We start from the raw sequence: 27,368 nt of genomic DNA, 5'->3' as shown, positions 1-27,368 counted from the left end.
AGAGGTTGACCGACTCTTGATTAGTCAAGTCATGAAGGGATACAGGGAGAAGGCAGGAGATTGAAGCTGAGAGGGAAAATGGATCAGTCATGTTGAAATGGCAGATCGGACTCAATGGGCCAAATGGCCTAATTCTGCTCCTATATCTTATGGTCTTATGGCCGGTTCCAAGAAGGGAGGAGGGTTAGCAACTCCATCTGATAAAAACCCAAAGCTACTGAATTGCCAGCAGAAGCTCCAAAGACCTCATCCCTGGGAGAGGAAGGATCTTCATCTAGAAGGTGCATGAAGTCATGTGGTGAAAGCGGAAACCACAGGCTCAGGACTAAGGATTCTGGCAAGCTGCTGTCAATGGCCTATGCCCCAGAAGGGGAGATGGGCATAAGAAGATGATAATGAGGAAAACAGAGCAACTGAATACTTGACATTTAACATTAATGCTTATTCTTTCTGACCTACATAGGCCACTACCAACATTAGCATGAATTCTTCAAGATTCAGTAGATCATCCAACAAATACAGTGTCAGTAGTTAGCTCTAAGATTATTAAATTGTTCGGACTCAGACCTCATAATGGCACATTTGGTAAGCATAAGACATAAGAGCAGAGTTAGGACATTTGGCCCATCAGGTCAACTCCACCATTTCAACCATGGCTGATTTTTTATCCCTCTCAACCCCATTTTCCTGCCTTCTCCTCATAACCTTTGACACCCTTATGAATCAAGAAACTATCAACCTCCACAGATTCACCTCCCTCTGGATAAAAAAATTCCTTGTCATCTCAATTCTAAAGGGATGTCCTTGTATACTGAGGCTGTGCCCTCCAGTTCTAGACTTCCCCACTATAGGAAACACTCTCTCCACATCCACTGTATCTAGGCCTTTTAGTATTCAATAAGTTTCAATGAGATCCTGCCTCATTCTTCAAAACTCCAGCGAGTACAGGCTCAGAGCCAACAAACTCTCCTCATATGTTAACCCTTTTATTTCTGGGATCATTTTTATGAATCTCCTCTGGATCATCTCCAATGCCAGCATATACTTTCTTAAATAAGGACCCCAAAACTGCTCACAATACTCCAAGTGGAGTCTGAATAATGACTTATGAAGCTTCAGCAGATCTCTGCTCAAATAAATTAGAGGTTACATCAGCTGGCTTCTTTTCATAATTCCAGAAGTTATATCTTTGATACTGGTCAGCTCTGCTACATACAGTTTGTAGATTAATGACATCTCCAAATCCCCGTGTGACACAACACAATCACAGCAGGACTGCTATATTCCATAGCTGTGCAATCCATTACTATTTCCACTCTTCATTTCAGTTATCAGATGAACCAGGCTAGACTAGTGAATTTTAAGCAAGTGACATTTTACAGCAGGTTAAGTCACTGGAAGCTCAAAGAACCTCAGTTTCTGTCACACAAGATGTCTCAAATTTTTAATCATCCATCTTCTGGGCATAGAAGTATTTCTTTCTGAGGTGAGACTAAGTCAAAGGCCTGAGAAAACATGGAGTCAACACTTTCAAGTAATGGACTTAACACACACTTTACATTAACCTAATTTAATCTCACAAAATCTATATCCACCCTCACTTCAGTGCCATCTGAGAGAAAGATTTGCTTTGAGACAGTACTTCATCACATTTCAGAAAAATATATCAAATAGGATATATCTCCAGGAGGAGAAGATTGCGACGCACCTGCGTGTGCACAGCCCTCCGGTGAAAAATGATATTGTATCTGTTAAATAGGGGCCGTGGACAATTCTGATTTGATGGAGAATGGACATGAAAGCACAGAGGAACATCTGGAGAAATTTCTGAAACGTTCCTTCGCTGCTATTGTTACTGTGTGGTCAGGAATCTTTCAAAGGGTAGGCCTCAAAATTCCCGGCCGTGCTTGCTCTTGGCGACTGAGAAGGAGGTTGAATCGTTCGGACAGAGATGGCGCTCAGTACTCGGTGTCCATGAGCTGATCAGAGCTCGAAGTTTTCGGATGACTCAGAGTCAGATTGTGGTCGGCATGGCAGGGAGAGTTTTTCTTCCTTCTCCCGTTTGTGTGAGATGTGGGACATTTGAGAAACTTTGAACTTTACTGAGCTCATGGACTTCTTCATCAAGTTATGGTATTGTTACACTGTTTGTAACTATATGTTATAATTATGTGGTTTTGTCAGTTTTTTCAGTCTTGGTTTGTCCTGTGTTTTGTAATATCACACCGGAGGAAATAATGTATCATTTCTTAATGCGTGCATTACTAAATGACAATAAAAGAGGACTGCGTGTCTTCATAATCATCATCATAGTAGTAGTAGTAATGTGATCACTTGAGTCAAAGACAATGCTCTCTAAGGGCTGTCTATTGGATCGTCAGGTGGCTGTAGAGGCTGATCCGAGACCCACATAATAATCCAGGATGTCAGGATGGATTCTCTCCTTGGAGAATGCCTATCCGTGATTTTTTCTATAGTGGCACAGAAAACCACAACACAGTCCTTGACAGATCGGGGTCAGGGTACAGTGACATGGATTGCAAGATGACTGAGGACTCTACACTGCTACAGCCTTCCTCTGCCCTCATTGTCATTGTGGTGTGTCATCACCTTCCACCAGCTCCACTGTTGAGATCTTGGTTGGTTGCCCTTTGTCTGGAACATTCCCCTTGACCTTACCGCCATGGGTGACCTATCAGAAGCTGAGCTCCAGATAGCATCACTCTCAGGATCTCACAAGCCTCACTGCCACAACAGGATAACAATCCTCAGATATATCAAAGCAACATCATGGATGATAAAATGCCATCAAGTGTAACTTCATGGAAGCCACCTGCTCTCCACAATCTCCATTCTCAGCCTGTTCTGGCCTCATCTCAGGGATTCTCTGGAACAAGGTTCCACTCAGTGTGACTTGTCTGGTTCTTCCACAGGACTCATCATCAGCAAGTTCTGGGGTCAATATTGACGAACGAAGCCTGAAAATAAAATGAGTGGTTGAAGAGAAGCAGCTGTCCTTGAAACTGGTGGCATGGAACTACAGGCTTCAGTACCTACTGCCCAGTAGTAACTGGGAGAAGATGGCATGGTCCAGATGATGGGGATTCTTGTTTAAGTTCAAGTTCAAGTTTATTGTCATTCAGCTGTACAAAACCACCAAACGAAACATTCCTCAGGACTAAAAGTACACTACACAGTACACGTAACCAACACACAACACATAAAGTCATTTGATGAATACATCTCACGATGCTCTGAACACATCATCAGTGATGTAACCTGGGGTAATTGGGTCTTTCAACATCAGACACCCCCACCCAGGCGACCCATCGTGGTTCAGCAATCCAGGACTTGTGCTCACGTAGCATGTGCTGCAGATCCTCATGGACTTGCTCTCTTCATCCACAGCAATGTTGAGACTTTCTTTGCGATACCCAATGCACTGAGGGCTCTGTGAAGAGACTGTCCAGTGAAGCCACAGCAGCCCATGTTACCGAGCATGCATTTTGCCTTCCAGCCTGCCTCCAACAATCGCTGACCATTTCCTCGTTATCTGGCAAGCTTCCTCTCAAGGGCCTCCTCCAGATACTTCTCTCACTGCACTGACAGCTCCAGCAGGATGATATATTCTGCTGCCTCTGAGACCAGGAGGATTACCACAAATATAATGAAGGATGCTGCCTTTTTGAATCACCGTGAATCTGTTTTTGCCAGTGCTGGGATAATGTCACGATGACCCAATGCCTTTCTTCTAGCCAACCGCAAGAAATTGGCATTGTTGTTAACAGCGAGGAGGACAGTCTAGGTGATAAGTGAAACATATTGTGGGGGGATAAAGTAAGAAGCTTGGAGTTGATAGGTGGATGAGGTAAAGAGTTGTAGGCCATGCTCTCTTCTCATTGCTACCTTTTGGAAGAAGGTGCAGGAGCCTCATCTCACACCACCAGGTGCAGGAACAGTTACTACCCCTCAACCATAAGGCTCTTGAACCAGAAGGGATAGCTTCACTCAATCCCAACACTGAACTGATTTTACAATCTATGGACTTACTTTCAAGGACTCCTCATGTTCTCAATAGTTATTATTTATTTTTTTCCCCCTTTTGCATTTGTGCAGTTTGTTGTCTTTCGCACACTGGTTGGATGTCCGTTCTATTGGGTGTGGACTTTCATTCACTCTATTATGGTTCTTGGATTTACCGAGTATGAAAACAAAAAAAAATGAACAGCTTTTGTTTTTACAGTATATGATGACATACATGTACACTGATAAGAAATTTACTTTGAATTTTGAATCATAGTCTCCCAGGATGGATATCAAGGCTTCACATTAAAAGGCTCCTGATCCTGAGAAAGGTAGGAACAGCTATGAGGCAGTAACACACTCGGGGTTCTTTCAGTGGGAATTTGGTAGAGAAAATGGAGGGTACAGATGTAAGGACATAAGATTCAGGGGAATTTTAAGCCCCAGCTGGTAATCAAGACCTATTTTCTTATTCCATTTATAGACTTTGTATTTTTAAAAGAAGCAATGTTTTGAACCCATCGTCATAAACATTCAATATAAGTGTAAGCCTGACGTGTGAAACAGAATCCTTTTAAAGAACAGATGATCCCTGGAGTTAAATCAACTACTACAACCTTTATAAAAAGTATTAATTGTACCTGATGAATTATCTGTGCCACCGCAAGCTGGTCTACATATTTCAGTGCTTGAGCAGGCTGACTCTCCAGGTTAGGGCTAAAAATAAACAGAAAGAACATAATTGTACATCAGTACGCTGCAACACATCCATAGTTGAAACAAAGTCTTAGATCGTTCTTCACATCCAAGTCTGCTGCTCATCCCCAGTAGATTTAAGGGAAAATACAAAATGTCTTTTCTTTGGAAATACCTTGTGACTGATACTATGCAAGTTTTCTTTTCCCCCGTAGGCAGAAATGTCAAATAGTAGATGGAATGATTTAAGGTGAGAGGGAAAGGCTTAAACAAGATTTAAGAACATACAATATTACTGCACAAGCTCTTCAGGGCACAATATTATGCCGACCTTTTAACCCTTCCTTCCTACATTGCCCTCCATTTTTTTTTTACCATGTGCGCAAAGTGTTTTCTAAATATCCTTAATGTATTTGCCTTTACCACTATCCCTGGCCGGGCAGTCCACATACCACCACTCTCCTCTGACATCGCCCCCATACTTCCTTCCAATCACCTTAAATTTATGCCCTTTGTATTGGCCATTTCTACCCTGGGAAAAGGTCTCTGGCTGTCCACCAGATCTACGTCTCTTATCATCTTGTACACCTCTATCAAGTCACCGCTCATCCTCCTTCGTTCCAAAAAGAAAAGCCCTAGCTTTTTAAATTTATCTTCATAAGACATGCTCTCTAATCCAGGCACCATCTTGTTAAATCTCCTCTGCACCTTCACTAAAGCTTACACATTTCCTATAATAAGAAGACCAGAACTGAGCACAATATTCCAAGTGTGATCTAACCAGGGTTTTATAGGGCTGCAGTATTTTCTCATGTCTCTTGGACTCAATTCACCCAATTAATGGAGGCCAACACACAATATGCCTTCTTAACAGCACTCTTTTCCAAGGCACGTTTTTAGTTTACACGGAGTGGTAGCCCTCTCCAACATGCAGGCTGGGGAAGCATTGGAAGCAGATACAATAGCAACATTTAAGTATTTAAATATGTAAATGAACAGGCAGGGAATGGAAGGATAGAGACCACGTGCAGGCAGATGATCGTAGATGAAGGTGAATCAGGGTTGACACGAACATCATGTGCTGAAGGGCCTGTTCTTGTACTGTACCCTTCTATGAGACACGATGACACCAGAGAGAGTAAAATATCATTCTGATGTACTGTGGCGCGTGGGCGGTGAGAAAGGAGGCACCCATAAGGGTCTTTTTCAGTCATGGAGAAACTTCTAGTTTGCATCCAGGGTTGCCCAGTGAGACGTATGGAGGGAACTTTCTTCTGCATTGAAGGAACATACCACCACACCATCACCAAAGACAGTAGCAAATTTCTACAGATGTTAACATGGACAGTATTCAAACTGCTTTGCATCACCATCTGCTACGGAAGGGACACTGCACAGGATCAGAAAAAGCTGCAAATAGTTGTAAACCCAACCAGCTTCATCAAAGGCATTTGCCTCCCCAGCATCCAGTACACCTTCAAAAGGCAATGCCTCAAAAAGGTGAATCCCCATCACCCAAAACATGTCCTCCTGTCTGTCTGGCAGTAATATTCCCACAATTAATTCAGATGAGGTGTAAAGCCAAGCAAATCTCTACAGATGTTCTATGGAACATTCAAGCTGGTTGTATCTCCATCTGATATGGAGGGGCCACTGCACAGGATCAGAAAAAGCTGTAGACTCAGCCAGCTCCATCATGGCCACTAGCCTCCCCACCACCGAGGACATCTTCAAAAGGTGATGCTTCAAGAATCCATCATTATGGGCCACCACCATCCAGAATATAGCTTATTACTACCATCAATGAGGTACAGGAGCCTGAAGACACACACTCAACGTTTTAGGAACGGTTTCTTCCTTTGTGCCATCAGATTTCTGACAAACCATGAACACTACCATACTATTTTGCTTTCTACTTATTTATCTTTTTATGTTTCTAATTGTAACTTATCAGTGTTTTTACTATGTATTATACCGTCCTGCTGACGCAAAGCAACAAATTTCCCGACGTAGGTCAGTGATAATAACAATCTGATTCTGAAGTGTGTTGGGGAGAAGTAATCAGGATCAGACTTAATATCACTGGCATACATCGTGAAATTGGTTATTTTATGGCAGCAGTATATTGCAATACATAATAATAAAAAATGATAAATTACAACATGAATATATAAATAAGTAGTGCATAAAGACAGGAAATAATAACGAGGTACTGTTCATGGGTTCGTTGTCCGTTCACAAATCTGATGGCAGAGTGATAGAAGCTGTTCCTGAAATGTTGAGTATACGTTTTCAGTTTCCTGCACATCCTCTTTGATGATAGCAATGAGAAGAGGTCACTGCCTGGGTGATGGGAATCCTCAATGACGGATGCTGCCTTTTTGAAGCAGGTGTACTTGATGCCGGAGAGGCTAATGCTCTTGATGGAGCTGGCTGACTTTACAACGTTCCGCAACTTTTTCTAATCCTGTGCAATGGCCCCTTCATACAGACAGTGATTCCACCGGTTAGAATGTTTTCCACAGTACATCTGCAGAAATTAGCACATCTATGGTGATATACCAAGTCTATTCAAACTCCTTATTGAATATAGCCACTGTCATGCTTCTTTGAAATTCAATAAAATTGTTGGGCCCGGGATAAATCTTCAGAGATGTGAAACCAACGAACTTGAAACTGCTCACCCTTCGCAGTGCCAATCCCTTGATGTGGACTGTTGTGTGTTCCCTCAACTTACCCTCCTTTAAGTCCACAATCAATACTTTGGTCTTACTGATTTTGAGTGCAAGGCTGCTGCTGCGACACCACTCAGCTATCTCACTCCTGTATGCCTCCTCAGCACCATCTGAAATTCTGTCAACAGTAGTTGTCGTCGGCAAACTTATAGCTGGCATTTGAGCTGTGCCTAGCCACACAGTCGTGGGTGTAGAGACAGTAGAGCAGTATGCATCCTTTTTGTAATGTGCTTTTTTTGTGATCATAAGACTATACTGTATTTCAAGAACAGCAGGTCTACAGCATCGGTGATCTGTTCGTTGCTCAGAGCCCCCAGCCTGGAGAGGAAGAAGACAGCAGATGGGCCGGGAGAGGTAGAAGCCGGCAGTCGGGCCCGGAGAAGGAGAAGCCGGCAGTCAGCTGGGACAAGGTTTGGAGGAGCTGACCTGGGTGCAGACTGCACTGCTGCCACCTACTCAAAGACGTCAGAGTTGGTGCATGAAAGCAGCATGCAGTGTAACCATGAGTGACTGTCTTGGACCTTGTGATTGCTAGACCCTGTTGGACATTGATAACGTGAGATGTCATAGGCCTGTTCCCTTGTTTGACAAGGAGACAGGAGACAGCAGACAGCAGCATGGTCTAGGTTGTAGTGAGGAAAAGGCCCCAAGCAGTCTTGCCTGCCGCTGCTGTCCAGGTGAGACCCCTCTGGAGGCGGTGTTGTGTGGAGTCAGTGCTCATTTGGGAGCTGGCCTTTCCCATCAGTGCTGCCCTCCAGTGTTCGACTGGCAGAAGGACAGGTTGGGTTGCCAGAAACTGCACCATTAATTTGTATGTCGCTCAGGGACTTAACTATACATGTGTTTTTCTTATGTAACAATGTGTGCATTTCTTTCTCTCTCCAGCTATTTTGAACAAGCTCCAGAGGAATGCTGTCTCATTCGAATATACCAATGTATAGTCTGAACGATAATTAAACTTGATTTGATTTGATTTTGACTTTTGATCCCTGGGGTTCACAAGCGTTGATTGCTAGTGAGGGAGATTGCCACGTATTATGCTGATAGACAAATTGCTGCAGGTCCAAGTCCTTGCTTAGGTAGGAGTTAATTCTAACCATGACCAACTTCTCAAAGCACTTCATCACAGTGGATGTGAGTGCCACTGAGTGATAGTCATTGAGGGATCCTGCTCTTCTTTGACACCAGTATAATTGTCACCCTTTTGAAGCATGGGGGAACCACTAACTGCAGCAGTGAGAAATTGAAGATGCCCTTGGACACTCCCACCAGTTGGTTGGGACAGGTTTTCAGAGCCCCACAGGGTCTGATGTCTTTGTGAGGATTCATCTTCTTGAAAGATGTTCTGATGTCAGCCTCCAAGACAGATCAAAATCACCAGATGCTGCAGAGATTTGCACAGGTGTAGCTTTATTCTCCATTTCAAAGTGTACATAAAAGGCATTGAGTCATCAGGGCAGGAGAAATCCCAAGGTTTTTCACTACAACCTGGAAGTGAACTCCTGCATGCAGTGAACCACAAGGAAACATATGTCTACTATTTTTTTTCTTGTTTACTTGTCTTCTCACCTCTCTTGTGAGCCACAAGGGAATCAAATTCAGGCTTGAATGGGTTTACCAGAGCCCAATATTTGCACATCAAAGAAGCCAATGCCATCTAAGCAGATGTCAATATGGAGATTTGAATTCTTATTATAAGCCCCAGATGGGTCCATTCTCATTTTGAGCAAAACGTGGAAGACAGGAAGGTGCTGACAGAAGAGACTGTAACAACAAGATGCCAGACGGACTCAGTAGACCAAGATTCAAGATATTTGTCATGTGTACATCAAAATGCATCATTTGCATTAACAACCAATACACCCAAGGGTGTGTTAGGTGTTGTCTGCAAGTGTCTCCACACATTCCAGTGCCAACATAACATGCCCACAATATTCAGCCGGACAACACAGAACACAACAAGCAACAAAACAATAACAGCAAAGCAAACTCCGTTCCTCCATCCCTCTCATGCATACACACAGGACAGGCCGCCAACTCCAACAGACACGGACTCAGGCCTGCAGACACTGGGCTTTGACCTCCCCAGCAGACTTGCAAAGAATTAGACCGCATCTGTGGAGGAAAGCAGATAGTCGATGTTTCAGGGCTAGATCCTTTATTTTAGAACAGAGATGAGGAGGGATTTCTTTAGCCAGAAGGTGGCAAACCTGTGGAATTCCTTGCCACGGACAGCCGTGGAGGCCAAGTCATTGGGTATATCAATGCAGAGGGTGATAGGTTTTTGATTAGTCTGGGTGTGAAAGGTTATGGGTAGAAGGCAGGAGAATGGAGTTGAGAGGGATAATAAATCAACCATGATGGAATGGCAGAGCAGACTTGATGAGCCAAATGGCCTAGTTCTTTTCCTGTCTTATGGTCTTTGGTCTTATGGAGGGGAAGGATTGGAGCAGGAACCAGCAAGTGATAGGTAGATGCAGATGAGGAGGGGTGACAGGCAGATGGAGGGGACAAGAGTGCAAAAAATGATGGAAGCTGGCAGATAGTGGGGGTGACAAAGGGCTGCCAACAATGGAGGTAGGGTGCAGTGTAAAGAGAAGCGGAGCTGGCACATGCTTCTGGATACCCAAGGAGTCAAGGGCTTCATTTCCATTCATCAGCATCCATAACCCTGCACAAAATTCCTAATAAATTTAACAATTTTCTTTTTGCTTACATAAAGGAAAAATAAATGGGAAATCAAAGCACTGAATTTTGCAAGCTGCGTCTATTTATTATAAACAGAGCAGAAAAGACTCAATTATATTTCCCTGGCTTGCAGAAATACACAGCTGTTTGCTTAAAGGTTAAGACAAATAGCTCAAAGGGAAGTAATTCCAGTGATCCACTGCATGGGCTTTAGCACTGATATTTTCTCTCGATTTAACTCCCGATTCAGTTAGCATCGCAAGCAACGGCTACAGAGGGGAAAAAAATGTGGCAGTACCCTCAGGATTGAGGTAAAAATGAGGCCCACTGACACCAACACCTCACTGGCCCCACCCGCACCACTGCTTTCACTAACACAGCACTTAATCTGCTCTTAAGATTCAAGATGGTTATTTGTTGTTCTTTGGTACATGAGTGTAAAAGAGAATGAAATGATTGTTGCTCCGGATCCAATGCAGCATAAAAAGCACAATAAGCAAAAAAAAAACATAATAAATATAAATGAAAAAACAATCCTATAAAACACAATGTACAAACTGTTGAGTGTAGCTGCAGATACACAAGATTAACTTCTATTTATGTAGAAATATAACGTGGAACAGGCCTTTCCAGCCCAATGAGCCACACCACCCAGCAGATCATTTATTTAACACTAGCCTAATCACAGGACCATTGATAATGAGCAACTGTGCATCTTTGGATTTTGGGAAGAAACTGGAGCACCCGGAGGAAACTCGCCAGGTCAAGGGGAAAACATAAAAACTCCTTTTTGACAGGGCCAGAATTGACCTCCAAACTCTGGAACTCCTTGAACTAACCACTACCCTACCATGGTGAACCCCAATCTATATACATAGATTGATTGTAGGTACATAAGGTGATGCTAAGTGCAGGAGTGCCTGAACAGAGAGTAAGGTGACTCTGACAGGAAATGACAAAGTGACTAAGTGACTTTTGGCAACAGGAACTCAGTTAGATAGCAGCAGGACATATGAAAACACAGGAGGCCAGTGGCTGTGTCAGTGTATGTATGAGACGTGGAGTGGCAGTGCATGGGGCAGGGGGGGAATGAAGGGTGCTGATCGGCTGATGTGGAAGGAGTGGTGGTTGGGGGTGTGGAGGTGGGTTAGTGGATGGAGGTGTCAATCAGCCTTACTGCTCAGGGAAAGTAACTATTTTTAAGCCTGATAGTCCTGGTGTGGATGCTATGTAGCTTCCTCCCTGATGGTAGTGGGGCAAACAGTCCACCAGCAGGATGGGTGGGAATCATCATGACGTTAATGGCCCTTTTCCGGCACCTTTCTGTATATATTTCTTTAATAGTGGGCGGGCTGGTGCCAGTGACACATAAAGCAGTTTTGACTACCCATTGTCGTCTTCCTGTCCGCCACAGTGCAGTTTCTGTACCACACAGTGACGCAGCTTGTAAGGACATTCTCTATTGTGCATCTGTAGAACAACGTGAATATAGATGCACATAGTCCAGCTCTCTGCAGCCTCCTCACAAAATAGAGGCATTGGTGAGCTCTCCTGATTGTACTGTAAATAATGTACTCTGGGACCATGAGAGGTTGTGCAAGGTGTGCTCCCCCAGGAGTCTGAAACTGCCACTGATGTTGGGAGGGCTGTGAGTGGTGCAAGATCTCCTGAAGTTGATAACTATCTCCCTTGTCTTATTGACATTGAGGGAGAGGTTATTTGTGACCTAATAACGTGGCGGATAGGTCGCTACCTCAGTTTGTGGAAGATCAGAAACCACAGTTAGTTCTGAACACAGCTCACCGAGCTTTGGCAGTTCATTCCACTTTTGAATTAATTCTCTTAAACAAATGAAATGATGGATAGGCAGTAACCAATCACTACAGATAATTAAATTGTTCTTGCTATGTGCAGCATGCGACCTATTTCACTCAACTTTGTAAACCAATAGAGTAAATCAACATTATTGATGACCCATCCCAGTGGATTTATTTTATAAACGAGAAACCGGAGCTTATTACTTTTTCCCAGAAGCCCAGATACCGTGACTGATGGAACATTGCACGCTTTCTATTAAGTAAAACCAAGCGCGCACACAAATGCAGAGTCCATTCTGCTCATGGGCTGCAATAATTTTACTGATGGGCTTTCAGGGTGAAGCACTTTAAAGGAAGTGAGAGGATTGAAAATGGATGCTTAACACACACAAAGCGCTGGAGGAGCTCAGCAAATCAGGCAGCATCTATGGAGGGGAATATACAGTCGACGCTTCGGACCGAGGACCTTCACCAGGACAGGAAAGGAAGGGAAAGATGCCAGAATAAAGGGAAGGAGTATAAACTGGAAGGTGATAGGTGAAGCCAGCTGAGGGGACAGGTCTAGGTGGGGGAGGGGGAATGAAGTAAGAAGCTGGGAGCTGATAGGCGAGAAAGGTAAAGGGCTGTAGGGGGAGAAATCTGATTGGAGAGGAGAACGGACCATGGGAGAAAGAGAAGGAAGAGGAACACCAAGGGAAGGTGAGGGAGGTGAGGAGACAAGAACAGGTAAAAGTGTGTTTTTGAATATGCAGGTTTAGCAAGCAGATTTCAGAACTAACATTCAAGGTGAAGATATGATCTCACTGGTATAATGAAGCCAGACCTATAAGTATCTTGGTTACTTCAGAAGGATGGTTCTGGTCATGATGCCTCCTGTCGAAAAAAAGATGATTTTAAAAAATCACAGGCTAAAATGGCAGATTTGGAAGATGGTCGCACTTGTGGGGAACAAGTCATTCGGAGTACTTAAGGTAGAGGTTGATAGATTCTTGATTAGGAAGGGGGATCAAAGTTAAGGGATGCGGTTGAGATGGAAAATAAATCAGCCATGATTGAATGGCAGAGAAGACTCAATGGGCTTAATGGTGGAATGCCGCTCCAATATCTTATGGCCTCTCTTCCCTCTGAGGCCAGGTTTCTTCTGAGTCGCAAGGCCCCATGAAAGAAAGGAGGAGCTGTTTAACTGAAGGGGAAATCACACCAATGCCTTTCCTGGACTGTAAAATGGGAGAATTTCTGTGTATTGTTGGTGGGGCTTCAAGTTTCCATATCAGAGGCCCATCACTGAATAGTGCACACCGTTCAAAAAAAAATCATTGCACATTCATGTTGCCTTTTCCTAGAATACGGACTTGTTTCCAAGATAACATCTTCACAATGGCAGAGTCATACTTCACAAGGGATCATAGGAGCACAAGACTGGAGAACAGAAGGGGATCTTGGAGAAGGATAAAAGCAACAATGACATTTTAAGGAGCAAGAGAGATGAAGCAGTTTATGGCAAACATTCCTGTATTAGCAGAATATACATACCATGCAGCTGTAGGTCAAGTTCAAGTTTATTGCCATAGGCAAACACACCCAGAAAATAAATGTCATGCATGTTAGTTTAGCAGCAGCACCAGTACTTTACAAACATGACAAACATAAATTACGTGAACTTAAATTAACATAAATTATACAAGGGGTGATTGATAAGTTCATGGCCCACAGTAGAAGGAATCAATTTTAGAAAACCTAGCACATGTATTTTTCCTACATTTCCACACTTAGTCCAGCGGTCGTGGAGCATACGGATCCCTCCTTTGTAGAAGTTGGCGTCTTGAACCTCCAGAAGTGGTCCACAGCAAGGGTGATTGATAAGTTTGTGGCCTAAGGTAGAAGGAGATGAGATATTAACTTCAAACTTTCTGCATTTTCACTCAGAGTTGAACTGCATGTGAATGTAACGAGAGCTGTATAACTCATCTCCTTCTACCTGAGGCCATGAACTTATCAATCACCCCTGCTGTGGACCACTTGGAGGCCCAAGACGCTCTCGTTACATGCACGTGCAGTTCAACTCTTTGAGTGATAATGCAGAAAGTTTGAAGTTAATAACTCATCTCCTTCTACCTTAGGCAAACACAACTTATCAATAACCCCTGCTGTGGACCACTTCTACAAAGAAGGGATCCGTATGCTCCACAACTGCTGGACTAAGTGTGTACATGTAGGAGGGGACTACGTTGAAAAATAAATGTGCTAGGTTTTCTAAAATTGACTCCTTCTACCTTAGGCCACAAACTTATCAATCACCCCTCGTACAATACTCACTGAAACCTACTGAAGGTTGAAAGGCCTCGGTAGAGTGGTGTGGAGAGGATGTTTCCTATGGTGGGAGAATCTAAGACCAGAGGGTACTGCCTCAGAATAGAGGGACATCCTTTCAGAATGCAAATGAGGAGGAATTTCTTTAGCCACAGCCAGAAAGTGGTGAATCTGTGGAATTTGTTGCCACAGACAGCTGTGGAGGCCAAGACTTTGGGTATATTTAAGGCAGAGGTCGCTACATTCTTGATTAGTCAGGGCATGAAGGGATTCGGGGAGAAGGCAGAAGATTGGGACTGTGGGGGAAAATGGATCAGCCATGATGAAATGGCGGAGCAGACTTGATGGGCCAATTCTGCTCCTATGTCTGATGGTCTTATAACTTACACAACACAATACACATAATGACATTTGTGCAAGTTGAGGGAAAGACAGTTTAGAGATATAAGCTGATACCACCGATACGCTGGGCAATTTTAACTACCCATTGTGGAGTCCTCCAGTGTGTCTCCAGGCTAAAGTTCTCTAATGATTCTTTGTCTGTGGGTAATGCAACTAAAAATCCTTCAAAATATCACATCCATCCCCTTATAGGATTTTCTGCACTATTCCCAATGGGCTGGTTTAATACTGCATTTGTTCTTATTCCAAACTGCCGATAAATGCTGTGGTGCTTAGCTGGAGAATTATGACTACTTTAAGCTCTTACCTTGCAGCTGTTCTTAATCAGATGAGGTCATAAACTAGAATGGCAATGCTTAGCATTAGTGCTGCAGTCAGATGTACAGATTGAAGGTACATGCAACAAATCAGGACCAAGCAGCGGCTAAATCAATTCCCAAGGCCACAGAGGTCACCCCCAAAAACATGAAAATTGCTCAGACACCACATCATAAAAAGCTGGCCTTAAGGCCACCAGGTAAGGACCATATCAAAGCTAAAGGGTGTACCATCAACTGGTCAACTCCTTACAAAGACTGCCACCCCACAATTCAAGGTTCAGATTGCTTAAAGCCATTTCCTATACACAAGCGTAAGGAGAATTAAGACATTGTTAACCCGGACAGTTATCCTTCATTCCACAGACCTACTGGGCATGGTCAAATGAAAAAGAGAGAGAAAGAGAGAGGAGAGAGAGGGAGGGAGGGTGAGAGAAGGAGGGAGGGGAGAGAGGGAGGGAGGGGGAGGGGAGAGAGGGAGGGAGGGGGAGGGGAGAGAGGGAGGGAGGGGGAGGGGAGAGAGGGAGGAGGAGGGGGAGGGAGAAGGAGAGAAAAAGCTAAGTGTGAGGGGGAGGGGACATGAGAGGGTTTGCAGGCCTGGGGGGGATGGGGGGCATGAGGGAGATGGGGGCATGAGGAGGAGGAAGGGAGTGGGAGGAGGGAGAGGGCAGGGAGATGGGGGAGTGGAGAGAGGGGAATGGGGCAGGGGGAGAGGCGGGGCAAGGGGGAGAGGGGCGCATGGAGGAGCGGAAAGAGGAGCATGGGAAAGGGGGAGAGGTGGGTGTACAAGAGAGGGCGTGCGGGGGATCAAGAGAGAAAGATGGGGGTGCACGGGGAGCGAAAGGGGCGCCGGGGACCAGAGCGAGAGGGGTGCAACGTGGGCCAACAGAGAGAGGGGGGCACGCGGGGGGGGGGCCGAGTGAGAGGGGACTGTGCAGTGGGGGGGGGGAGAGAGAGGGGGGGAGGGGCAGGCAGGCATGATAGAGATGGGGGGGGACAGATGGAAGGGAGAGAGACAGGAGGTGAGAGGAGGAAAGGCGGCCAGGCATGAGGGGGTGGGGGGGGGCGTGAAGTGGAGTGGTGCATGATGGGTAGGGGAGGGGTGGGGGAGGAGGGAGAGGGGAGGTTGGAGGAGGAGGGAGAGGGGAGGTTGGAGGAGAGGGAGGGGAGGCAGGAGACAAGAAGTGGGAGGCAGGAAGCGGGAGGCATGGGGGAGGAGTAGCAGGAGCAGTCGGGACAGGCGGAGGTGAGGGGAGGAGCAGCACTCTTGCTATGTGAAGATTGACTGCCACATTTCCTGCATTACAGTGGAATTAATGCGATTGCTTGGCTGTGAGAAATAATCTAACACAAATCTTCACCTGACTGGCTGCTATGCACCAGGACTACCAAGGAATAATCCTCAACTCAGTCAGACCTCCCACTGGTAAATGTCACGTTTACCTTGGCACAACTGGAAGGCAAACCAAACAGCGAGCCCAATGACAGCCACTCATTTGATCTCCAGAACAAACCAACATTAATGAACTTCTAGGGGCAAACTGAAATTGAATTTCTTCAAGACAGATGAACCTGAGCAGATGCAACAACTAATCTTAATATAAAACCCCACATTACAGTAATTAGAATTAAATGAAGAGCATCTGGCATGCCATTTACTACACCATTTTGCCTTTGAAATGCTTCGACATTGCCAGGCATGGACAGAATATCAATTGTGCCCCATTAATTGCAGAATGTTACTGTTCCTTAATTTCTCCTCTACCAAAATATGCCAATTCCTAATGGGCTACAGATCTATGTCAATCCTTCCTTCAAAGATTAAGATGTCTACAATACTAAAGTGGATATAAGAGTGTCTACAATGAGGGGTCCACAATACAAATGTGGATCTCAGATCTACCAGTAACAGTTTTTGAGAGAACCCTGAAAGCCCAAAACTTTAGAGAGGGTGCATAAGAGATTTACCAGGATATTGCCTGGATTAGAGAGCATGTCTTGTGAGGAAGGTTTGCGGGAGTTAGGGCTTTTCTCTTTGAAGTGAGAGAGGATGCGAGGTGACTTTGATAGAGACATACAAGGTGATAAAAGGCGGAGATCGAGTGGCTAGCTGGAGACATTTTCCCCAGGGTGGAAATGCCTAATACGAGAAGGCATAATTTTAAGGTGACTGAATGATGCCAGAGGGAGTTTTCATCGCCCGTGGAGAGTTGGTACATGGAACAAGCTGCAAAAGGTAGTGGAAGAGGCACGTACATTGGGGACATTTAAGACACTCTTAGAAAGGCAGATGGATGAAAGAGAAATGGAGGCCTCTGTGGGAGGGAAGCATTAGATGGATCTTGGAGTACACTGTCATGGGCTGAGTGGCTTGTACTGTTCCATGTTCCAAATCCGAGGGGGTAATGAAAGCAGGAGAGAAAAAATAGGAAGCTAATTGCTGTGGTTCAGGCAGGCTGAAGCAGTACAATGCTGGAATGAGAGAATGTTGGGCATCTCCTGGTGCAGCCACAGATGCCAAATGCAAATCAATATTCCCATCATTATGAATAAAGGAAAGATACGTCGCATCCAGAGTTTCTCCAGTTAGCGGACGACTTCCCTCCACGCCTCTCTGACGTAGTGGGGAACCACGTACGAGGCAAGTTACAGCAGTGGTTTGCCATTGCTTTCTGCCGGGTGAGTTTCCAAAGAGATCACCAGCTCGTAACCCAGCACGGATGGAAAGCGTGCAAGGGAGCCGGCTGGATTCGAACTCCGGACCTTCCGTCCTGAAGTCCAGCGCTGATGCCACTATGCCACCAGCTGGGTCATGACCCACATAAAATGCAGGAGGAGCTCAGCAGGTCAGTCAGCATCTATGGAGGGGAATAAATAGTTGTGCGTAGGTCCAGATCCTTCATCACGTCCTGATGACAGGTCTCAGCCTGAAACATTGTTTATCCCTTTCCATAGATGTTGCCTGACCTGCTGAGTTCCTCCTGCATTTTGTGTGAGTTACTCTGGCTTTCCAGCATCTGCAGAATCTCATGCTTATTCCTGTCATTATACCTGCCAAACTGGAGGCTGAACCTGTGACCTCCTCTCCAGTGAGATTCCGTTTTGTGCCACTTTCACAGGAGATCATTAGATTACCGAACAGCAGGGCCATGTCAGTACAAGGTCTCAGCAGCTCCTTCTGGTTTACAGTGGCAGTTATGGCTCAGAGAGCAGCACCCTGTCAAGGTCATGACTTCGAGGCAAATTCAGATGCTTGAAAATATCTAGCCAACAACGAAGCAGCGCTGCCTTTCAATACAAGGTTCAACGTAGAAATGTCACATAGGAAAGGTACCAGATTGATTTTACATCTCCTATGTGTCATTTTCTGAAGAGCAGGAAGTCTTCCAGCTGTCCTGGCCAAATCTTTATAAAACAAATCTTACGCTCATTATCACATTGCTGCATGTGGGAACTTGCAGTGCACAAATATGTGGGAAATGGAGGAATATGGATCTCGTGCAGAGAGAAGAGATTTCATTTGGCATCACGTTCAGTACAATATTCGTGGGCTGAAGGGCCTGTCCCTGTAACTGTACTGCTCTGCGGGGGTGGGGGAAGGAGGGGGGGAGTAGCACAGCTGTTAGTGCATCACTTTACAGCAACCAGGCTGTAAGATCCACGCTCAATTCCCACCACTGTCTACAAGGAGTTTGTACGTTCTCCCTGTGACCATGTGGGTTTTCTCTGGGTGCTATGGTTTCCTCTCACATTCCAGAGACGTACAGTTAGGGTTAGTGAGTTATGGGCATGTTATGTTGGCGCCAGAATCACGGCAACACTTGTGGGCTCCCAGAACAATCCTTGCTGATTTGATTTGATGCAAACAATGCATTTCACTGTACATTTTTGTGTAAAGGTGATGAATAAAGCTGATGTGCAATCATAAAACCATAAGACACCCACGAGTCTGCGCCACTGTTCAACCATGGCTGATTTATTATCCTCTCAACCCCATTCCCCTTTCTTCTCCCCATCACTTGTGATATCCTGACTAATCAAAAACCTGTCAACCTCTGCTTTAAATATACCCAATGACTTGGCTTCCACAGCATCTGTTGCAATGAACTCTACAAATACACCACACTTTAGTTAAAGAAATTCCTACTCTACTCTGTTCGAAAGGGACATCCTTCTGCCTTGAGGCTGTGTTCTCTAATCAGGACATTGTATTCTAAATGGCTGTCTCATACCCGACATCAATGATTTCACTTTAAATATAAGGGAGCGCCTTTAAGGCTGCAACCTGCATGGCACTGTTGGAAGCACAGAAAGACAGCAAGACTGAAGTTTGCTTTAATTTACAGAGTTAGACAAGTTGTCCTGCAGGGCACAGCCGGAAGGAACAGGGCAAACTGAGAGACAGGTCAGTCCAGCAGAGGAAACATCAGGATCAGACGGACTGGGAGCAGTGTCTCGGGAAATAATCCCTCAGAATGCCTGTTAGGGAAACTGACAAGTTAGTCATTCCAAGCATTCAAGATAAAACAAAACAAATGCAGCCAAATTTTTAATTCACCACGCAAACCCAAGTGAAATATCAGGAGCCACATAGGAGATAGAAAACAAAGTAATGATTTTATTAAACAAACCATCAGCACCAATAAATCATTTGCTCTGTAATTGCAAGTTATAAGCCTGACTCTGAGGGACCTGTTCCCTGGGAAACCATTACCTCCCACTATGCATCATAAGCAGCAAAATAATCTCAACGCCATCTTTGGAAGAAAACTTATTTTGTTCTAAATTATAAATCATTCTCAAGTCATTCAGGAGCCTGTGATTACATAAGTGAATACGCTAAGATTGTGAAAGGGTAGATTTAAAGATGCTGTTTCAACTTGTTGGGGAGACCAGATCTGCAGGATATAAATACCAGTCATTAATAAAAATCTAATGAGGAATTCAAGAGAATATACATAGTCCAGAAAATGCTGAGAATGTGAAATCGCCACTATAAACAGTTATGGAAAATGGTATACAAGCACTTTTAATAGGGAAGCTGGATTAGAAACCTACAACACACACCAAATGCTGGAAGAACTCAGCAGGCCAGGCAGCATTTATGGAGAGTAAAGGTCTTTACCCAAAATGTCAACTACTTATTCTTCTCCATAGATGCTGCCTGACCTGCTGAACTCCTCCAACAATTTGTGTGTGTTACTCTGGATTTTCAGCATCTCCAGAATCTCTTGTGTTAAAAAAATTAAAGACATTTTGTAAAAAATAATGTAAAAATTAAAAATATTTACAGCAGAAAAACCGGCCGTTTGGCCCAATGTGTCTTTGCTTGCTTTTCTGTTCTGACCTGAGGGTGAGGGGGGGAAAAGTTTAAAGGGAACATTAGGGGGGGCTTCTTCACACAGAGAGTGGTGGGAGTATGGAATGAGCTGCCAGACGAGGTGGTAAATGCAGGTTCTTTTTAAACATTTAAAAATAAATTGGACAGATACATGGATGGGAGGTGTATGGACAGATATGGTCCGTGTGCAGGTCAGTGGGACTAGGCAGAAAATGGTTCGGCACAGCCAAGAAGGGCCAAAAGGCCTGTTTCTGTGCAGTAGTTTCTATGGTTTATGGATAGTTCAGTTGATTGAGGAGAATGTAAAAAGATCCCAGCTTGTTAAAATATTAAAAGATTCAAGAGGGACAGAATCATGTGATAAATAGGCAGCTGCGCAGGACTGGTAAGTAGGGACATCCCTTTGTTCACACAGATGTGAACTGACAACCCAGATAGACTGAAAAGACAGGGTGTCGGGATCTGGTTTTGCTCGTTCTCCACAATGGTTGGTCCTCTCTCCGTGGCACTGAGGCTAGGAAGACTGCCCCGGCTGCTGTGCTCCATGCCCACTAATACAATGAACAGATAAATGAGGCTTTGGGCCTACTCTGGGTGCTCCAGGGTTCGGATACGAGGACTCAATTTGGTTCAGAATGTTCTTGTTCGCCTCAACTGTTTGTATGATTCCTTTTCTTTTGGATCGTGTGCTAATCTTTTGATTTTTTTTCTTTAATTGGGTTCTTTCGGGTTTCTCGAATTGTGGCTATCTGTGAGCAAGCAAATCTTAAGGATGTATAATTTATACATTCTTTGATAATAAATGTACTTTGAATCTTTGAACTGTGCTTTTCATCCCGTGGATTTTGGTTGAGAATTGAGGGAAATACTGATTGAATGGAAAAGTGCAGCTGGGGTTGAGTATCAAACAATTAGTTAATGAATGCCAGAGGGGCCATGAGGTTTTACTCTGTTCCTGGTTCACCTCTTTTTCCTGTAATGTGTTCCCTACTTAACATTCCTCGTTTAATTAACATCAGTCATCCACCTCACTGAATTTTTTAGCACAAAACATGGGACATTACAGCACAGTACAGGCCCTTCAGTACACAATGTTGTACCAATCTTTTAACTGACTTTAAAAAGATCAATCTAACCCTTCCCTCATACATAGTCCTCATTTTTTCCATCATCCATGTGCCCAAGAGTTTCTTAAATATCCCTAGTGCATCTGCCTCTACCACCAGCCCTGGCAGTGCACTCCATGCACCTACCACTCTCATTCTGGGAATGAGAGGAGGAATTAAAACGGGTGGCCACTGGGAGATCCCAGTTCTTCTGGTGGACAGCCCACATTCTGTCCGCCAGAAGCAGCGGGACCTCACAGTGCCACCCATTTTAATTCCACTTCCCATTCCGATCTGTCAATCTGTGGCCTCCTCTACTGTCTCAATGTGGCCACAGTCAGGTTGCAGGAACAACATCTTATATTCCATCTGGATAGCCTCCAACCTGATGAGATGAACATTGATCTCTCAAACTTCTGGCGATGCCCTTCCCTTCACCATTCTCCATCCCCTTTTCCATCCCTCACCTTGCTTGCTTGCCTCCCTCTGGTGCTCTTCACCTCTTTTCTTCCTTCCATGGTCTTCTGTCTCCTATTAGATATTCCTTTCTCCAGCCCTTTATCTTTTTCACCAATCAACTTCCCAGCTCTTTACTTCATTCCTCCGCCTCCCAACTTCACCTGTCACCTTGTGTTTCTCTCTCCCTTCCCTCACCTCTTAAATCTACTCATCTTTTGTTCTCCATTCTTGCTGAAGGGTCTCAGCCCAAAACTTCACTGTACTCTTTTCCATAGATGCTGCCTGGCGTACTGAGATCCCCCAGCATTTTGTGTGCATTGCTCCCTCATATTAGGCATTTCTGCTATGCGAAGTCGTCTCTGGCAGTCCATTCAATCTATGGCTCTTGTCATCTTGTGCACTTCTATCAAGTCACCTCCCATCCTCCTTCACACCAGAGAGAAAAGCCGTAATTCACTAAATCTATCCTCACAACACAAGCTCTCTAATCCAGGCAGTTGACTGTGTCTCCTCTGATGCCAGCTCCGAAAGCTGAAGCAACTTTTGTCCAACATCCTACATCCTGACCTATACACCACACCTGATTCCTAACATACGTAAATGTTTATGGCAAATAAAAGTTTATCCTCGATGCTGAAATTTGCAGTGACAATAAAGCACCAGAGCAGGGGTTCCTAACCTGGGGTCATCAGACCCCTTGCTTAATGGTATTGGTCCACGGCATAAATAAGGTTGGGAAGCCCTCCACTACAGGATCTCAAGTCAAGTCAAGTCAAGTCACTTTTTATTGTCATTTCGACCATAACTGCTGGTACAGTACACAGTAAAAATGACACGTTTTTCAGGACCATGGTGCTACATAAAACAATACAAAAACCACACTGAACTACGTAAAACAACACAAAATCTACACTAGACTACAGACCTACCCAGGACTGCATAAAGTGCACAAAACAGTGCAGGCACTACAATAAATAATAATCAATAATAAACAAGACAGTAGGCACAGTAGAGGGTATAGTAGGTTGGTGTCAGTCCAGGCTCTTGGTATTGAGGAGTCTGATGACTTGGGGGAAGAAACTGTTACATAGTCTGGTTGTGACAGCCCAAATGCTTCGGTGCCTTTTGCCAGAAAGCAGAAAGGAGAAGAGTTTGTATAAGGGGTGCATGGGGTCCTTCATAATGCTGTTTGCTTTGTGGACGCAGCGTGTGGTGTAAATGTCTGTAACGGCGGGAAGAGAGACCCCGATGATCTTCTCAGCTGACCTCACTATCCACTGCAGGATCTTGCGATCCGAGATGGTGCAATTTCCAAACCAGGCAGTGATGCAGCTGCTCAGGATGCTCTCAGTACAACCTCTGTAGTATGTGGTGAGGATAGGGGGTGGGAAATGGACTTTTCTCAGCCTTCACAGAAAGGAGAGACGCTGCTGGACTTTCTTTGCTATGGAGCTGGTGTTGAGGGACCAGGTGAGATTCTCCGCCAGGTGAACACCAAGAATTGCTGCTCAGCAGGGCAGGCCGCAATCATAGGATCAAAATTTATGGTCGAGACCCATCACCTGGACTGCAGAAGCTCTCTGTATACTGCACTTCCCACAGCTGTATTCCTAGGTTTTACAGAATACAAGAAGAACTCTGATAAAGGCTCTCAGATCTGAAACACTAACTGCTTCTCAGTCCCCATATGCTGCCCAATCTGCTGAGCTTTCTGTGCATTTCATGTATTATTTCAGATTTCCAGCATCTGTTCTTTTTCTAGAAATGTCTCAGTAGCCCACTCTCAATATTAGTGACCATAGCACCTTAAGTCAGAGCCAATGAAAAAAATTGTTTGATAAAAATAATTTGAGCTATTGTTTCGATCTGTCCAGAGGAAACGAGAGTGTGAAGTATGGATTTCACATTGTAAAAAATGAATCTAACAGCAGATACCAAAAACATTTTTTTCCTCAAATGTTAATCGATGCTTCGAATAATCTTCCAAACAGGAAAATGCAGGCAGAAGTTTGAGGATCATCCGTGCTATCGTGAATTTGTCCTCCCATCCCCATCTCAGACTGTTGGATCTGGAGATGTTGTGATCCAGTGGTTTTTCAGAAGTCAAGAATGAGGCATAAAACATGATGGTTATGACCATTTATTAAGCGTTACAAGAACAAAGAATGAATAAAGAAATGAACAAGTAGTCAAGGTTCTCTTACACTAAAATCGAAGACAGATTACTAGAGAGATAACAAGGCAGCACAGTGATAAGGAATGGCCTAAGAAATAATCAGGTTTAATGGCATGACACGGGCTGCATAGAAACTTCTATAAAAATACGGAAAATTCCATAAGACCATAAGACAAAGAAGTCGGCCATTCGGCCCATCGAGTCTGCTCCGTCGTTTTATCATGAGCTGATCCATTCTCCCATTTAGTCCCACTCCCCCTTCTCACCATAACCTTTGATGCAAAGGTGCAAATTTAATGCAAATTCACTGAACAATTACACACATACGGGTGATTATAAAAAAATAAGCATATAAAAGTCAAACTATAAGGAAAATAACAATTCAACAGCAAACAACAGGAATTCTGCAGATGCTGGAAATTCAAGCAACACACATAAAAGTTGCTGGTGAACGCAGCAGGCCAGGCAGCATCTCTAAGAAGAGGTACAGTCGACGTTTCAGGCCGAGACCCTTCGTCAGGACTAACTGAAGGAAGAGTGAGTAAGGGATTTGAAAGTGGGAGGGGGAGGGGGAGATCCAAAATGATAGGAGAAGACAGGAAGGGGAGGGATAGAGCCAAGAGCTGGACAGGTGATAGGCAAAAGGGGATACGAGAGGATCGTGGGACAGGAGGTCCGGGAAAAGACTGGGGGGGGGGACCCAGAGGATGGGCAAGAGGTATATTCAGAGGGACAGAGGGAGAAAAAGGAGAGTGAGAGAAAGAATGTGTGCATAAAAATGAGTAACAGATGCAAACATTCTTTCTCTCACTCTCCTTTTTCTCCCTCTGCCCCTCTGAATATACCTCTTGCCCATCCTCTGGGTTCCCCCCCCCCCGTCTTTCTTCCCGGACCTCCTGTCCCACGATCCTCTCGTATCTCCTTTTGCCTATCACCTGTCCAGCTCTTGGCTCCATCCCTCCCCCTCCTGTCTTCTCCTATCATTTTGGATCTCCCCCTCCCCCTCCAACTTTCAAATCTCTTACTCACTCTTCCTTCAGTTAGTCCTGACGAAGGGTCTCGGCCTGAAACGTCGACTGCACCTCTTCCTACAGATGCTGCTTGGCCTGCTGCGATCACCAGCAACTTTGATGTGTGTTGTAACAATTCAACAGTCTAATTTAACACAGACAAGGGTTCTTCATTACCAACTTCCTTCAACCCGCCACTGACAGCTGTGCCTTCAGTTGCTAAGAATTCCTTCCCTTAGCTTCTCTCTATGGTGCATCAGTACCTCTTTTAGCTGTTTGTCTCAATATTGCTTTCTTTGGTTTGAATTCATCCCTGTAGGGTCCATCATGCATTTACTTATGTTTACAGGACCAAAAGTATGGCAACATACAGTACTGTGCAAAATTCTTAGGCACAGATATATAGCTGGGGTTCCCAAGTCTTTTGCACAATACTGTAGTAATCTTATGTATTACATTGTACTGCTGCTGCAAAAAAATCATCACCCATGCCACCTCCTCCCCAGTAGGCCTTTCTGCCACCTGTCCCACACCTCTCCCGTCATCCCCCAGCCTCGCCATTCCCAATATCCCACCAGATTTACAAAGTATTAAATACTTTTGTACAGTACTCTATGTATGTAAACACAAGAGAGTCTGTAGATGCTGGAAATCCAGAGTAACACACACAAAATGCAGGAGAAACTCAGCAGATCAGGTAGTATAAATGGAATAGAATAAAGAGTCGATGTTTCTAGCCAAGACCTTTTATAAGGGCAATGTACATATGCACATTAACAAAGGTCTGAGACTGCAGCTCCATTTAGTAAGATGGCTGATCAATTGTGACCTCAACTCTGCATCTCTATTTATCCAGTCAGGTATTCTCATACAACAAATTAAGTTTTTTTTTCCCTAAGATCCTGTTTACACTGCCTTTTGAAGAAGCACCATTCCAAAGACATGAAACCCTGTGAAAAAAAACTGCCTCATCTGTGTGAAATGAGCAATCCTATATTGATAAGCAGTCATCCCTAGTACTAGGTAGAACATACTAACTCCTTACAGACAGCAGTGGGAATTGAACCCCGATCTTACAGCTCATGCTGTAAAGCGTTACACTAACTGCTACGCACTTCTGCCAGCTACATTTACACTAACATTAGCTGGCCAAATAATTGTTTCACACCATTAACTTATCACCTCTTAATATCAAGAGAGACTGCAGATGCTGGCTGCCTGTAAAGAGTTTGTATGTTCTCCCCATCGCCATGTGGGTTTTCACCGGGTGCTTACTTCTTCCAATAATCCTAAAAGATGAACTGGTTGGTAGGTTAATTGGTTATTGTAAATTGTCCCATGATTAGGCTGGGATTAAACTGGGGGATTGCTGTGTGGTGCGGCCCGAAGGCCTGTTCTATGCAGTACCTTAATAAGTACATAAGTAAATCTGGAACAATACATACAAAACACTGGAGGAACTCAATCAGGCAGTTCATCTGCAGGATTATTTCCCCTCAACAGACGCTGCCTGACCTGCTGATTTCCTCCAACGTTTTGTGTACTGTCTCTCATTTTTTTTTGGCACTAAAGCCATGTTTTGCACATCATCTTTTTTCTACAGTCTTGCATAATTTATATAGAGCTTGTGTTCAGTGTGTTGTCTGAATTTATGTGACAGTGATGCTGCCGCAAATTTTTTTATTGTACCTGTATCCCACTGTACTTTTGCACAAGGACAATAAACTCCACTTAACTTGGAGATATTAAGAATCTGAAGAGTGACAGAGCCATCTAGTGGACAACAGATGTATGTGCATGAATGGATGCACTCCAGCCTTTGTGATTCAACCTGGCATTTGCCCATCAGTAGTCACTGTACTTTGTACATGTTATTTAAATCATTAGAAGTTCTGTGGCTGTGGCCTCACTTTCAGAGACTCTGTGGTTAACTTTCTGTGTGTTATTTGTTTACTTGACCCCAATTTGTTCTTTTCCCTCCTCACATCGGATGCTTGACAGTCTCATTCTGTGGGCTTTTTTTTAAATGGGTTCTATTGTGTTTTGCCATTTTGTGTCTGCCTGCAATAAGGTGAGTCTCAGGGTTGAATACAGTATACATACCTTGATAATAAATGTACTTTGAACTTTGGATAATGTAATTAAATATCAATTAATGCCTACGACAGGCTCCAAATTCAATAATGCTTTTGGGGGTCCACAAAGACCGATTTTATAAGACTGTAAGACACAGGAGCATAATTAGGCCATTTGGCCCCTTGAGCCTCCTTCACCATTCGATTCATGGT

At 44.3% G+C, this 27,368-nt stretch overlaps 1 protein-coding gene across 3 annotated transcripts in view; it reads right to left on the bottom strand.

Annotated features, from left to right (window-relative positions):
- pigk (phosphatidylinositol glycan anchor biosynthesis, class K) overlaps positions 1-27,368 on the bottom strand; it is a 214,530-nt gene that overhangs the window by 124,946 nt on the left and 62,216 nt on the right. For all 3 annotated transcript variants that reach the window (XR_011887963.1, XM_072273348.1, XM_072273347.1), the window contains exon 10: positions 4,665-4,740. Coding sequence is in view for 2 of the 3 variants with exons in the window: in XM_072273348.1 (XP_072129449.1) it covers positions 4,665-4,740 (76 nt within the window). In the remaining variant the exon portion in view is untranslated. The remainder of the gene's footprint in view (positions 1-4,664; positions 4,741-27,368) is intronic.

The sequence above is a fragment of the Mobula birostris genome, chromosome 12, assembly GCF_030028105.1.
Source record: "Mobula birostris isolate sMobBir1 chromosome 12, sMobBir1.hap1, whole genome shotgun sequence".
Classification (NCBI taxonomy): Eukaryota; Metazoa; Chordata; class Chondrichthyes; order Myliobatiformes; family Myliobatidae; genus Mobula; species Mobula birostris.
This window is presented reverse-complemented; position numbering and strand designations above follow the sequence as displayed.